This window comes from Vulpes lagopus, chromosome 10 (assembly GCF_018345385.1).
Source record: "Vulpes lagopus strain Blue_001 chromosome 10, ASM1834538v1, whole genome shotgun sequence".
Classification (NCBI taxonomy): Eukaryota; Metazoa; Chordata; class Mammalia; order Carnivora; family Canidae; genus Vulpes; species Vulpes lagopus.
In genome coordinates this window covers 55,507,023-55,521,737 of record NC_054833.1, presented here as the reverse complement: position 1 = coordinate 55,521,737, position 14,715 = coordinate 55,507,023, and the positions used below count along the sequence as shown (strand labels likewise).

Genomic DNA, 14,715 nt, shown 5'->3' with positions numbered 1-14,715 from the left:
GTTAATTAAACATTTTGTAGGAAAAATTGGTTCACTATATGGAAAAAAAGTAAATTAGATCTGTACCTCTGGCAAAATAGAAAAAGAAGCTCAAAATATTAAAAGTAAGTAAGAAGCTAAATATGGAAGAATAAGATTCCTGGAAGAAAATATGGAATATCTTCAGGACTTGGGAGTAGGGAGGAATTATGATTGCTAGGGTAGGCCATTATTGAACATTATTTTGTTTTTTCAGAGGACACATCAGCAGAGAAAGTGATAGTGTTATTAGGTCAAGTTAGCCTGGAGTTGGAATCTGTGTGGTCAACTCAGGTGAGCATAGTCTCATTCAAAGAATGAGCACTGGCCACACACTGGTGAAGGAACCATTGTCTGGGTCATGTCAGACTGCTTAGGGAATGCATGTCTTTTTTGTGGACACAATGACGGGAAATCCCAAAGGCATAGTATTTGGAGCCAAAAAGTAACACAAGGCCCTGATTGATAATTCTATAAATAACATGGTTTTCAGGTACATGAATGAGACACATGAGCAAGACATAAAGTAGGTATCAAGTAATTTTGTTTGGTTTTATTTTGTACACATCCTTAATGGTATCTTATTAGAGAGGCAGTAAAAAAGACTGGAGATGCACAAACATATCTTCAAACCCAAGAGTTATCACATGGCAGCTGCGAGAATTTCCTCTTTTATGAAGTGGATGAGATACTACCTACCTCTCAGGGTAGCTGTAATTCCTAGAATGTCAGCAGGTAGGGCGGATTGAAGGTGGTTTCATGTTCTTTGTCATGCTCTCCCATGGAGAAATGGAGTTTGTTTTCCTCATTTTGAATCCTGTGTCCTGGCAGCATGTCTGCTTCAAAAGACAGAACTCCAGTATCCCAGGGAGCCCAGCATAAGGGCTCTCATTCAGGAAAAAGTCAATTTCCATTTGATGTTTTTCCAGACCATTTATATGTCAATTAATTCATTCATTAACATCAACAAATGTTAAATGGGTGTCTACTCTCTATCACATGCTCTTCTAGGTACTGAACAAAACAGATAACTTCCCTGTCTGAAAGTAATTAAAATGATACCCTTTAGTCTTTGGTGATGTGATGGTTATTAAGATAATCAGAATATTAGAGTTTCACTAAAAAGGCATCATTTTCTGGTCTGGACACAAAAGAAATGAAGTTCAGGGGAAATTTATCTAAGTAAATTTTAATGAATATCCTTCCAAGTATTAATTCTCATCAAGCTGAATAGAAACCATTTAGCTATTTCAAATTTAAAGTAGCCTGTATTTTGCCTATCATTCTTGACTTATATCATCATCTGAAAGATCTCTAAAATGAAAATTTTAATTGAGCAAGTTAACTCAAATTAATATTTATTCATTCATTCATTCATTTGACCATTCAACAAATGTGTATGAAGTGACTTCTCTGTACCAGTGATCATGCTAATCATTAAGCTTCTGACTCCAAACAGTTCAGACACAGACTCTGCCTTTTCTGCCGAGAATTCCACTGTTCCTGCTGGTATCACCAGGGGAGGAGAAGCTTAAGGAAGTGTTAGAGCACGGATTCAGAATGGTGCCATAGATTATGAGGTTGTGGTCTGTGAACGCTGAGGTAGATACTTCCTGTGTGTGATCTAGTTACAGGTAACCTGAGGATGTGGACTAGGTGTTAAGTTTGAACAGAACTTTAACCTATTATGTAAGGTTCCCAACTTTTCTATATAGTTGCTTGCTCTTTTCGGGGCTAGGAAAATTTGCTAATTTGAGATGCAAGAAGAAGAAGCAGCCTTTCAAACGTATTTGAAGAATGCTGAGGTAGTTCTCAAAGTGGTGCTGTTTCTTAAACTTTGACCCATCATCTTTTGGTAACCATGACACCATGTTTCTCGTCACCAGGTGAAGTTGCCTGGTGGGTCACAGCTGTCCCTTAGCTGGAGGTCAGGTCAAAGTGCGAGTCCCTGTGCTCTCCATGGCCATTAGCATCGGAGTGGCTCTTGTCACACACGTGGAAAGATCACTGAATATGTGGGCAGGCATCGTGTTGCGTGACAGCTTCCATCCTTGCAGAAAATATAAAGAAACAGTTGTGGTCACCAGAGGCACGTTCTCCAACTTCATCTGTCTCCTGTATACTGAAGCACTGAATTCCCTCTTTGTTGGTTGGGGCATTGATATCTGGGCTGTGGTGGCAAAGAGGGTAGAAACTAGGACTTATTTTTGCTGATCCACACAGCATTTTATTGAAGCAAGTGTACTTTCAGTTGGAATGAATAGAGCTCCTCCAGTTTAAATGATAGATGGTTTCATAAGAGAAAGGGTGACCCCCTGTGGCAGTTTTAAAACATGACCTCAATGTTTCAGCACCTCCTGCATCAAGGTGGCCTGTACACACCCTCATCTTGAATCTAGTGGGTTTGGGGTTGCTTTGACCAGTGACTACAGCAGGACTGAAGCTCTGTGACTTCGGAGGCTAGATGCAAAAGGCAATATAGCTTCTCCTTGCCTGCGGGAACACCTGCTGCTGGAGGCTGGAGCCTCCACATGTGGAGTCCCATCATCTTCCCATCTCCAAGCTGGAGGACCGTGCGCACGATATAGCTGCAGTCCCTGCTGAGCCCAGATCTCCAGCACCTGAACAACATGGATACATGGGAGGGAAGCCATTTTGGACCCTCCAAACCAGCCAGTCCACCCCATGAAGCAAACAAATTGCCCTGTGGAGACTTGCCCAAATTTCAGACTCACAAAATCATGGGACTTCATAAAAGGATTGTTGGTGTAAGCCACTATTTAGTGCAGTGATAGGTTACTGAAACACCCCTTATGTTAGCTCACGTCCTCCAAAAAGCAGATGCCAAGACATGATTAGACACACAAGAGATTTATTGCTGGGTATCCTTCCCATGCCTAGGAGGGATACAGGGGAAAAGAATGGAGCAGGTGGAGGGAGCCTCCAGGCCATGATGTGGGTCAGGACTCTGTGAGGTATTAGGGTACATCACAGTTGTAAGACAGTCTCAGTCAGGCCAATGTGAGTCCCAAGCCTGCTAGAGAGGCCCTACTTGTCCAGGATACTATCTGGTCAAACTGGAGTTTTGGACTTGCATATAATCTGTGCTAGAATTCATACAGTGGAGCTCCGGAGCCCATTACCCATTTCTCAGTCATTTATTGTAGCACTTAATGTGGTATATTATAGTAATTTCTGGAATATTTGTTCTATTCACCAAACTTTTAGATTCTGGAAGGTACACACTATGTGTTTTTTGTTGTTGTTGTTGTTGTTGTTGTTTTTTACCTTTCCGTGCTTCTTCTCTCTGCAGGTTCCTGATTCAATGAATGTTTGTTGAATGCTGAGAATAATGATCAAATTATGTCTCATGTGTAGTTACAGGAATAATCCTTTGACCATATATGTGGGGGTTTGTTCTGGACTCTATTCTATTTCATTGGTCTCTCTTTACACCAGTACTATCTATTTTTTTAAAAGATTTTATTAATTTATTTGAGAGACAGAGAGAGAGAAAGAGAGAGAAAGAATGAGCAGGGGGAACGGCAGGTAGAGGGAGAGAAAGAAGCAGACTCCCCTCTGAGCAGGGAGCCCAATGTGGGACTCCATCCCAGGACACTGACATCATGACCTGAGACAAAGGCAGATGTTTTACCGATTGACCCACCCAGTTGCCCCAGCACCTTATGGTTTTGACTGTAGCTTTGTAGTAAGTTTTGAACTCAGCAGTGTGAATTTTCCAGCTTTGTTCTTTTTCAGGATTGTTTTGGCTCTTTAGGGTCCCTTGAGAGTCCATACGAATTTTAGCGGAAGTTTTTGTCATTTGCATTAAATCTGTAGTAGATCACTTTGGGTACTACTGACCTTTTAACAGTATTGGGTCCACCAGTCTATGAACGTGAGATTTTCCCACTAATTTACCTTCTTTGATTTCTATTACTCCTTCCTTAATTCCTAAGTATTTTATTCTTTTTTGATACAATTATTAATGGCATTGTTTTAATCTCCTTTCAGATTGTTCATTGTTAGTGTACAGAAATGCAACCCATTTTTGCTTGTTGACCTTCTGTCCTGCTACTTTGCTGAATTTATTGGTTCTAACAGGTGTGTGTGTGTGTGTGTGAGAGAGAGAGAGAGAGAGAGAGAGAGATCTTTAGGGTTTTCTGTGTGTAAGATCTTATCTTTGTGACCAGGGATAATTTTACGCCTTCCTTTTTATTTTGGCTGCCATTCATTTTTCTTATCTGATTGCTTTGCTTAGGACTTCCAGTATGATGTTGGGTAGCAGTGGCAAAAGCGGGCACCCTTGTCTTGTTCTTGATCTTAGAGGAAAAGATTTAAATTTTTCCTCACTGAGTATGATGTTTGTTTTTCATATTTTTATTATGTTGTGGGAGTTTCCTTTAATTCCTAGTGGTTGAGTGTTTTTATCATAAAAGAGTCTGAATTTTGTCAAATGCTTTCCTGCATCAATTGAGATGATTATGCAGTATCCCCCTTCTTTTGTTAATGTGGTCTATTACATTGATCGATTTTCATCTCATTGCAACACCTTTGCATTCCAGGAATAAATCCTACTTTCATGGTGTGTAATCCTTTTACTATGCAGCTGAATGTGGTTTGCTAGTACTTTGTTAAGAATTTCTGTATCAATTTCATAAGGAGTGTTGGTCTGTGGTTTTCTTGTAGTGTCTTTGTCTAGCTTTGATATATAGGTAATGTTGGCCTTATAAAATGAGTAAAGGAGTGTTACTTCCTGTTCAAATTTTTGGAAAAGTTTGGGAAGGATTGGTATCAATTTTCCTTTAAGTATTTGGTGGAATTCACTGGTGAAGCCTTCAGTCCTGGGCTTTCCTTGGTCAGGAGATTCTTGATTACTGGTTTAATCTCCTTACTAGTTATGAGTCTATTTAGATTTTCTATTTCTTCATGATTTAATATTGGCAGGTTTTGTGTTTCTAGGAACTTTTCCATTTAGTCTACGTTATCCAATTTGCTGGCATATAATTGTTTACAGGGCTCTTACTTTTAAACTTTATTTTTGTAGAGTCACTAGTAATGTCCCCACTTTCAGAGCTAAACTTTAAGTGATTTGAGCCTTCTCTCTTTTTCCCTTAGTGCGTCTAGGTAAAGTCTTGTCAATTTCGTTGATTTGAAAAATTCCAGATTGTAATTTAATGTTTAATCTATAAGGTTAAAGTTCACAGCAAAATCGAGTGGAAGGGATGATGTCTTCCACAGGCCTCCATTCTTTCTCAGGCATAGCCTCCCTCCTTATCAGCACTCCCACTACGGTCTGCCTGATGGTGTCCCACAGGGGCATTAAGTTCTTTTTCTTTTTCTCCCTCAGTTTTGATAATTTCCAATGCCCTACTTTCAAGTTTGCTGATTCTTTCTTCCACAGAGAGTGCTTCTCCCACAGAAACACATCCTCTGTGCTGCAGGGAGAGCTGTGTGGACGTCAGGAAATGAGTTTCTGGGAGAAGTCAGAGGGATGGGGTGTAGACCCGGGGGTAGGGGGCCGGGGCCTGGGGAGGTAGGCAGCTGCTGAGAAACCCCTGATGCTGGGGCAGGAGGAGGTTTTGAGGGATGGGGATACTGTCCAATTCCATCAACCTCGTACTACATGAAATCCCACTACGGAGGCACGTCTTCAGTGTGTCACCAAAGTCTTTCGGGGCTGGCCCCGGGCCCAGGAAAGGGAACACAGGTGCGACAGTGTCAGGGGAGATACAGTGAAGTCAGGTCAGGGGTAGGGACTCAACCAGAAGTGATGACAGGAATGTAAAACATTGGGAATTCACATGTATTAGTGGGAAGAACTGGACTTCCAGAATACTCAGAGTGAAAGCCTGGGCCAGCAGAAGAAGGGGAACTAGGTGCCTCCACGGGCTTCATAAGGAACAAGGAAGAGCTGGGGTTGCCCTGCCCACACGGTGACAGGTCAGTGTGCCATGGAGGACCTGGGGTGAGGTGGGATTTTTGTTCGTTTGTTTGTTTGCTTTGGTCTTGATTTTGTTGCATAGCCTGTCTTTTCTGACCCAGAAACAATGCTTCCTGATAGAAATCCTTTTGCTATGGAATAAAAACTTTATTTATCTGTGCATTTGTTAAAATTCACCAAATGCAAAGTCATCGACGAATGAGGCACTTGCACCATAGAAGAGCTTCTCTTTGGGACAGCAAGACACGTGATGACCACGGCATGGGGCAGAACGAACCAGGTACTCAGTGGAGCTCAGGGACCGTGTGCATTACCTCTGCTCGAGGACAATGACACCGAATCCAGTGAATGGAAGTGTGTTCTCCCTGCAGCTCCAAATTTCTCCTTAAATTCTGTTCTCTCCTGTTGAGAGAAAATGAGATCATTTGATATGGTATATACAACACATGAAAACCATTGAGAGATGCTAAAAGTAGAAGACGTGTCACAAGCTGTCCCGCCCCCAGCCCCCTTCTCGTGCCTGGAATGTAGGTTCTGAGGACCCTCCTCCAGAGGCGGAGAGGGAGGTGTTGGTGCTCGTGGGCAGGGGGCTGGGTGGCTGTGCGCCCCATGCCTGCCGTCCAGCAGCTGCACCGTCTCAGGATAAGGTACCGCTCAGCCCCTCTTCAGGTGCGGTCTCCCATGTGCGAGATGAGGGTAAGGGCAACTCGCTGGATTGTCGTGTTCAATGAGCTAATGCACGTGGAACGCTGGGTGCCCAACGCGCGGGGTGCATTATAGCTATTATTTTTATGATTCTGAGAAGAACATCCATGAGTTTAATGATATACTTCTGAACTTATATTCTCTGTTCATAGGGCTTCTTGGATTAATGAACTGGTTAAATTTAAAACCTATTTCATTAAGTCTTGGTTTCATTTGTCCAGAAGCTACCTCTTTCCGCCGTGGCCTAGGGCACCTCATTGTCTGATAGTTAATAATATAATGCCCTGGTCTGTCTGCTTCATGTGAAATCTGATCAAGCCCTTCCTAATTTTCTTGAGGTTCTAGGACAGTTACAGATGCCAGGAGTATTCGATGGGCCATAGATTTATGGCAGGGGAGGCGCTGTTTCTACTCTGCTGGCGATCACTTTATCGGCAAGTGTTGTGTCACGTGAACTTTTTGGCAATCGCAGCAATTTGAGTCACAACTTTCAGGCCCAGTTACATGGTATCTTCCAAAATATGTTCCCTGCAGTGCTGATCGGCAAGTGCTCAGTCGCTGTTCAGTATAGGAGATTGTAACCTGGGGGCGCTGAGTCAGCATGCACAGTGGGGACCTCAAGATCATGTACACCTGAAGTAGGGGAGCTCCTGCTTCTTGAACTTGTTCTTCTCTAGCTTCCTCTGTTGGGGATTGTCCTGTAGGACTACTTAGTGTTCGGGGAACACAGTTTAGGAAACACCATTGATAGTAAATTCTAGGTTTGATCAATTGCTTAAATCCATTTTATTCTAGGAATGATTATCTCCTGAGGACATCGCCTGGTGATTTGGAAGCACTTCCACTGCCTTCTGGTCATTCTGACTGGCAACTAGGGAGGAAGGTGGTAGTTTCTCAGTCCATCCCCTAGGGACAATCTCCTAAAGTATCTGAGCAGAGCAAGAAAAAACAGTGGGTGGCAGCCTGGGGAAAAACAAACAAACAACCTGCCTAGTGTCATTTTCCTGATTTCATGGAATGATACTATGCTACCGAAAACTTAAAATCAATATCACAGGATAAAATAGCCTGGCAACATTTCAAGTATCTAAGGTCTCAAATTTCTCCCCTCAATGGGCCTTTAGATGTATATTCCAGTTTGTTTATCCTAGTGGATACCCATCTCCCAGCCTTTCCTGCAGGAGACAATGTGAAATCTTAAACATTACCGTATAATTTCTGGATTCCTTCTATATCATCCTGTGAAAGTTTGAAATTCTTAGAATCTCTAATGCTGTAGGTCGGATACATCACGGCATCGGGATCTGACGAATGACCCAGGCCCAGAGAATGGCCGAGCTCGTGGGTTGCAGCAATCAGGAAGTTAATTCCTACAACCCAAGAGTGACACACGGTGACTATAAGAGCTACACTGTAAATAACGTCACACATAACACGTAATAAAAAAAATAGGAGAACTGTAAGAATGCACACATCTTCAGAGCCTTTGCAGCTCACTTCCTTGTTTCTAGGCCCTCCCAACTGGACGGTTGAAGAGACTCACAGAGTGCTTTAATCTCATCGCCCCTTCTGCTGTGTTTCTGCCTATGTGCTTCTAATGCAATCAAATAGCAGGCTTCTGGAGGGGAACACGAGGCTTCAGAGGCACGAGGATCCCGGCTTGACATCCGGCTCTGCTACTACCAGTGCAGATTCTGGACACGTACACTGACCGCCCCAAGTCTCAGTTCCTCATCTGATAACAGAGATAATCCTCCCACTGTGTAGGTTTGTCATTCTACTGGGAGTTTCCACTTTCTGGGAAATAATGGCTGTTTACTGATGGTGAGTTACCAGGAGAGACAGTTTGAGGAAGCTGGGATGAAATGTCCTCTAGTGCCACTGGGTTTGGTTTCTGATGTATTTGATAAGGCGGAAGGGGTGAGCCTGGGAGTTTGCCGAGTGGCCAGAGTGCGGATAGTGGGTGGCATGAAGATGGAGGGACACTCAGTGAGCTGACCCCGAGGGGGAAGAAAGGGGAATGAGCCAGACACGCAGGATGTGGAAGCCAGCCAGTGTCACCACCTCACAAAGGTTGGATGTTGACAGTCAGGCGTTGCTGTGGAGATGAATTCCCATCACCAAACATAAGCACAGATCTCCTTCTCAGGGACAGTGAGCAGCCATGCTATTTTATTTAATTAATATCTTGTTAGAATCTTCTCCACTTAGTATGATTTATACCAGAGCTTTCCTGTTAGTTTCCTGGAGTGTCTGTAATCTCCTACTTTGTAAGGTGATGAATACAATGGACTGGCTGCCTTCTGAACAACAGACTATAATCTCAGAATTGTACACAATTCTTAAATATCATAGTCATTGCTCCTCCTTCTCCTTAAATAAAAAAACTTACTTTTGGGAAATAGAACTGTAATTTATCGAATACTAAGATATCCCAACACCGTGTAAAGCACTGTGTAAACATGATCTCATTTACTTCAAACCATAATCCTATGGGGTGGGAATTATTTATAGATGGAAACTGGCTCAGAGAAGTCAGATAACCTGACCAGAGACATGTGGTGAGTAGCTGGTAGAGCTATGGTGAATTGAGCCCAGTGTGTCTGGGCGCTCAGCCTCCTTCCATCCTGAAGTCATGCCTTTGAATCACGTAGTCTTTGGCAGTTAGCGACGGGTTGGTAATTAGCATGAACTAAAGCCATCATCAAACTCAAGCTAGCATAGGAAGTTCAGATTTTTAGGAACCACATGCAGCAGAAGAGCCCTAGTGTGTCGTACCTATCCTGCTACCATCTGTCCAGCGCTCGTCCTCATCAAAGTGAGCGTCTCCTCCTAGGTCTGGCCCAGGTGCAAAGGCGTGAGCCAGGATGTTTCCTGGTCCATCAAATGGATAGTAGTCCCCGTGAGCTGAAAGAAAATAGGGTGAGTGAAATGATCTCCAGCCATTTTACCTGGGAGTTTACAGGATTACAGAGGCTGCAAAGATCAGCCCAGTGTGGCTGTGAGCTCTTGGTTACCAGCTGCGCGCCCAGGGGGTTGGGGTGTTTACTGGTCACAGGCACTAGTCCAGACTCAGCCCTGACAACCACCAGAGACTGAAGGCTTCCAGAATATGAGACTTTAAATACATCACAGTTAACTTCCAGGGTTAAATCCAATCACTGCACTTGGCCGAATGGTGGCAGGATGGAGGAGTGGTGCACTGCACTCATCACGTTACTTGTGCACCATTTAGTACAATCTTTCTTAAAAACCTAGCTTATTCTTTGTGCGTAGAACAGACAAAGTCTCAGAGAACCACACACAAAGTGTCAAAATGAATTTTGTTAGTGCTGGTATTTATGATGCTTGTTTTTGAATTGCTATCAGGCTGTAACCATGTGAATCCAATGGATTCAAGATCCTTGATTGGAAGACATAGTGGCCATGATCCACGCCTTCTGTGACATTTTCTTTGCTGTTGTCAGTATTGTGGCCAAAGCTCAAATTTCAGCTAAATTCACAGCACCCAAGCAGTTCAACATTAGAACAGACCGAGAAGAACGACATTTTTCTTCAAATTTGCACCATAAAACGCTAGCAATTAATAGTTTGTGTGTATGGGTTCTATGTTCTTGAGTCCTGTAATCTGAGTTCTCTGAGTTTCTACTTTCTTATTCCGTTGAGGGTGTTGGCAACAGGCCCTTGGGGAGGCACTTAGGGCCTCTGGAGGTTGTCTCCCAGTGTCTTGGTTTAATGTTGATGTTAGTTAGCTATATTTTAACTTGTTCCATAACTACAGACACATATGTACATCCATCAGGATTCACACTGCAAAAAATGGCTGGCAAACTTTTTGTGTAAAGGACCAGATCATAAGTAATTTAGGATTTATGAGCTTCATGGTATCTGAGATGTCATGATCACTAAATTCTCCCATGGTCGCCCCAAAGCATCATTGATAGTAGGTAAGTGAAGGACCATCACTGTGTTCTGATAAAAATTTCTCCATAAAATGCTGAAACTACCCTCACACACAAAAAAGATAGAAATTTATTTACAAAAATAGATGGTGGGCCACATTTGGCTCATGGGCTGTAATTTGGCATCTCCTGCTATAAAAAGTGGCTTTAAATTAAACTAGCAAAACTATAATGACAGAGATATGTCATTACATATTATACATGTCACATATATATCATATGTAAAGACTATTATAAAGATTTTAAGTCCTAAAAAGAGGAAGGCAGTGACCACACACAGGACCAGCCTACAGCAGCCTGCCTTACCTCCTCTTGCAAAGCCAATCATTATATCTGCAGTTCCCCTTGGAACTCTCCTGAAGGATAGTGGGATCTCTTTGCTCCACATTGCCAAAGCCTTTGCCACTAATTGATTCACTCTGAAGCGTGGTAAGTCTGGGGTGTACGATACGATCCTGGAAGCCAAGAAGAACACAACATTTGAACTTAGGAAGAGAGGGCTTTGCTGCTTTCCCCAAAACGTGCCAAAGTAAAACTAACCTGTAAGTGATGACTTCGGAAGTCCACTTTGGCTTGTTTGGGAACAGTGAGAAATGGGCGACATCAGGCACACCACATCTGGGCTTCTGCATTATTTCTATCGTGCCGGAGTTCAGGATTCCTGTTACAGGCAGGCGAAAGAACTTTTGCATCTCCTTGAGTTTGGTTTTGAAGCTGTCAGCATCCCTTGTTTTTGAGTCAGATGGATAAAACCTCTTGAGATAGTCCTGTTGGAAAGAGAGTGGTTGTTCTACCATCTTATTTATTGTCTCCTTTATAGGTCTCAGAGGGCTATGCATCTTTGCCTCGGATTTCTGTGGACTCAAGTAGTGGTTTGAAGGTAGAGTAGTTATGCAGCCACCAGGTAAAACAAGTGTGCGTTGATGAGGAGAAAATCTAATATTGATAATGATACATTGTCCTTCTTTTTCAGGAGCCAAAGAGTCCCTCCATTTCCCTTTTATCCCATTACATTTTTTTTAAGAAGATGATTTTTTTTTATTTTAAAGGTTTTATTTATTTATTTGAGAGAGAGAGAGAGAGAGAGAGAGAGAGAGAGAATGAATAGGGGAGGGGGAAGGAACAGAGGGAGGGGGAGAAGCAGACCAGAGCCTAACTTGGGACTATTCCTAGGACTCTGGGATGGCCTTAGCCGATGGCAGACACTTCACTGATGGAGCCACCCAGGCCCCCTATCCATTAAATGTTTTGAGGAGAAACCCACCGTATGCTTTATAAAACACAGACTTGCTTGTAAGAGCCAATCAGGAAGAGCACCCAGCATGTCCTTGGGGGGTACAGCAGAGACCCTGTGGGAGGTCCCAGGTCCCCCAGCCATATCAGAGGTTCTCCAGAGGACTGGTCCTCTGAGGTTAAAAGGTCTTAAGAATTTAGTCTTAGGACAGGGTATTATGAAATTATTTCATTTACTGTGCACACTCTCCTGGTGAAGATAGCAAAGCTCAGAGAGCTGAGTGATGTGCCCGGGCCACATGTTAATCTAGCAGCAGAGCTGGCCCTGAGTTCCTCACGGCCTGTCCTGTGGGCTACAGGACACAGCTGTTCTCTCAGGCGTCCTCCACCTGGGGCCTTGGGACCTTCTTCAAAGACTCCAGTGTGTGGACACGAGGGTGGCAGCCCAGTGGCCTCAATAGGACACATTAAAAGTCAATGACAGAGGAGCAGCACCTTCACGAGAACTTGTGTCAAGCACCTCTGAGTGACAGGACCAGGAGCTTTCTGTGCAAATCTCATCCAGACCTCAAGCCACCTGGGACGTAGGTGTTGCATTATCATTCCTACTCACACATGAAGACTAGTGACTCAAACAAGGAAATCACTTGCACGAGCTCACCCCATGAGGAGCTGCATTTGAACTCGTGTTCCACCTCCAAAGTCCATTTCATTAGAAAAATGCGGAGGGATGTAGGATGCATGATGGTGTTGGAGTGATTCAAACACCTGCACGCACGTGTGGTCTGAGTCCCTCAGGGGCGTGCGTGTCAGGGAAGTAAACTTCATCATACTGAGCTCTCTTTTCAAGATTCCAGTGATTGTGTTTTACTTCACTCAACAAACATCCAGGACAATTAAGAATGAATCTGTTGTTTTAAAATAAGTAAGTCATTTTATCTCTTCCAGAGCCACAGGCTTCACAAACACACTCTTTTGGAAGAAATCTTTTTTCATTCTTGACAGAAATTTTCCTGCCTTCTGTTAAACCCAGCTAGTGTCTCTCTAGTTTATTGGCGACCTGTGCATGAAGTCAAGGGACTCAATGCTCCTGCAAAAGCATCCCTTATGGAGAACCCATTAGATCGAACTTTATGGAATTGTTGTTTTACAGGAAAAAAAACCAGTTAAATATCAGTAATTTAATACTGTTCAATCTAACATATTACTGGGGCTTTTTCAAAGTCAAAGTTACTGTGAAATAAAAGTAGACTTTTCTTATGTTTAAAGCTTAAATTTTTGAATAGTAGTTAGGAGTAAACAACCCATTATTTTACCAAATATTATTATTTATACTTATCAGTTTGCTTATTAAGTAGTATATTGGAATGACCATGACTTTTGAACCAGAAAAACTTGTCCTTGACTCTTATCACTCTCATTACCAAGTATGTGAATCAATATCACTTTGGCTCCTTCTTTTTCCGGAATTGGAGCTAAAGATTCAATGACACAAAGTATATGGAGCACTTTGTAATCTATGATTATTGTACTCATGATTGTTGGCATTGTTGTCACTTCTTTGTTCATGAGAGGAATCCTGTGAGCACATAGTATGGCTGTCCCTACTGGGCAAAGTCAGGAGTTTGCACCTGCCCATCATCTTCCCCGCTGCTGAGCAGCCAGCTGTAACCTCTGTTTTTTGATTTCAAGCTTCTCCATGACCTGATTCCTCACCTTAAGAGGCAACACTCAGCTCTTTATGAAAAGAATCTCAAGTCACAATAAGTAAAACATTAACAACTTCAATTCATTGAGTAGACACAGTGTTCCAGGCTCTGGGTTAAGTGCCTCATGGCACCCCACCTGGTGATGCCACTATCATTGCCAATTTCCAAGTCAGAAAGAATGTCGAAGTGCAGAGAAGTGTAATAACATCCTCATGTCTGTTTACTTGGTGAGGGGAGCAGTAACTGCGGTGTGAACCCAGTTTGGGTAGCAATAAAGCCACTCTGGTTTTGTGTGTTGTTTTGAGAGAGAGAGAGAGAGAGAGAGAGAGAGAGAGAGATTGAGAAAAAGATATTGAGAGAGAGGGCAGAGGGGAGGGCAGACAGAGAAAGAGAGAGAATCTCAAGCAGACCCTGCACCGAGCCTGGACCCCAACATGGGGCTTGATCTCACGACCCTGAGATCACGACCTGAGCCAAAATCGAGTTAGATGCTCAACTGACTGAGCCCCCCAGTCAGCCTGCTTTTAATAGCTACTTGATTAAAACATATATATAATCAGAAAAACCACCCAAATCAAAAACCACACCTCATCATGCTGATGGTGAGATGGGGAGCTCCCGGGGAGTGGACCTGTGACCTACCTGAGCCTGTTTCCACTGTGGCTCACTCATGCCACCTGCCTCCCGGGGAAGCGGCAAGGCCAGGCAGCTGGGCAGCAGGCACAGGGCACATAGCACAGCCGGCCGCATCGCCGCTGCCCTGGACAGTTCTTGGACCGAGGCTCAGTCTGCTCGGTTCTGCCAGAGGCTGCAGACATTTATATAGCTTCTCAGCCCTGATGTGGAAATAGGTGACTCATTCAGCTGTTTTCTTTCTTGTAGTTGTCTACAGAACTTTGGAAGTGTGTGTTATTTTTCATTAATGCCAACAAGGAAGTTTTATGTCCTTATTGTCAGGAAACACACAGTGTATTTGCCTTTCAAAGGATTTTTTTTTTCCTGTCTTCTGTATAAATTTAACTCATGTTATTTGCCAGAATCAAATTTCTACTCAGATAAAACTTTTGCAGTTTAAAGTTTGGGGGAGCATCATTTAGGACATATTGTACATGTAACTTTTTTTTTTTTTTTAAGATTTTATTTA

The 14,715-nt window shown here is 43.1% G+C and overlaps 1 protein-coding gene across 1 annotated transcript; it reads right to left on the bottom strand.

Annotated features, from left to right (window-relative positions):
- Positions 1 to 6,094: 6,094 nt before the first annotated feature.
- MMP7 (matrix metallopeptidase 7) lies at positions 6,095 to 14,353 on the bottom strand. The gene is made up of 6 exons (XM_041772227.1): positions 14,214 to 14,353; positions 11,170 to 11,396; positions 10,936 to 11,084; positions 9,446 to 9,574; positions 7,876 to 8,037; positions 6,095 to 6,364 (listed from the first exon to the last, which is right to left on the bottom strand). The coding sequence occupies exons 1-6, from the start codon at positions 14,319 to 14,321 to the stop codon at positions 6,348 to 6,350; spliced, it is 792 nt and encodes a 263-aa protein (XP_041628161.1). The 5' UTR covers positions 14,322 to 14,353; the 3' UTR covers positions 6,095 to 6,347.
- Between the last annotated feature and the right edge of the window lie 362 nt (positions 14,354 to 14,715).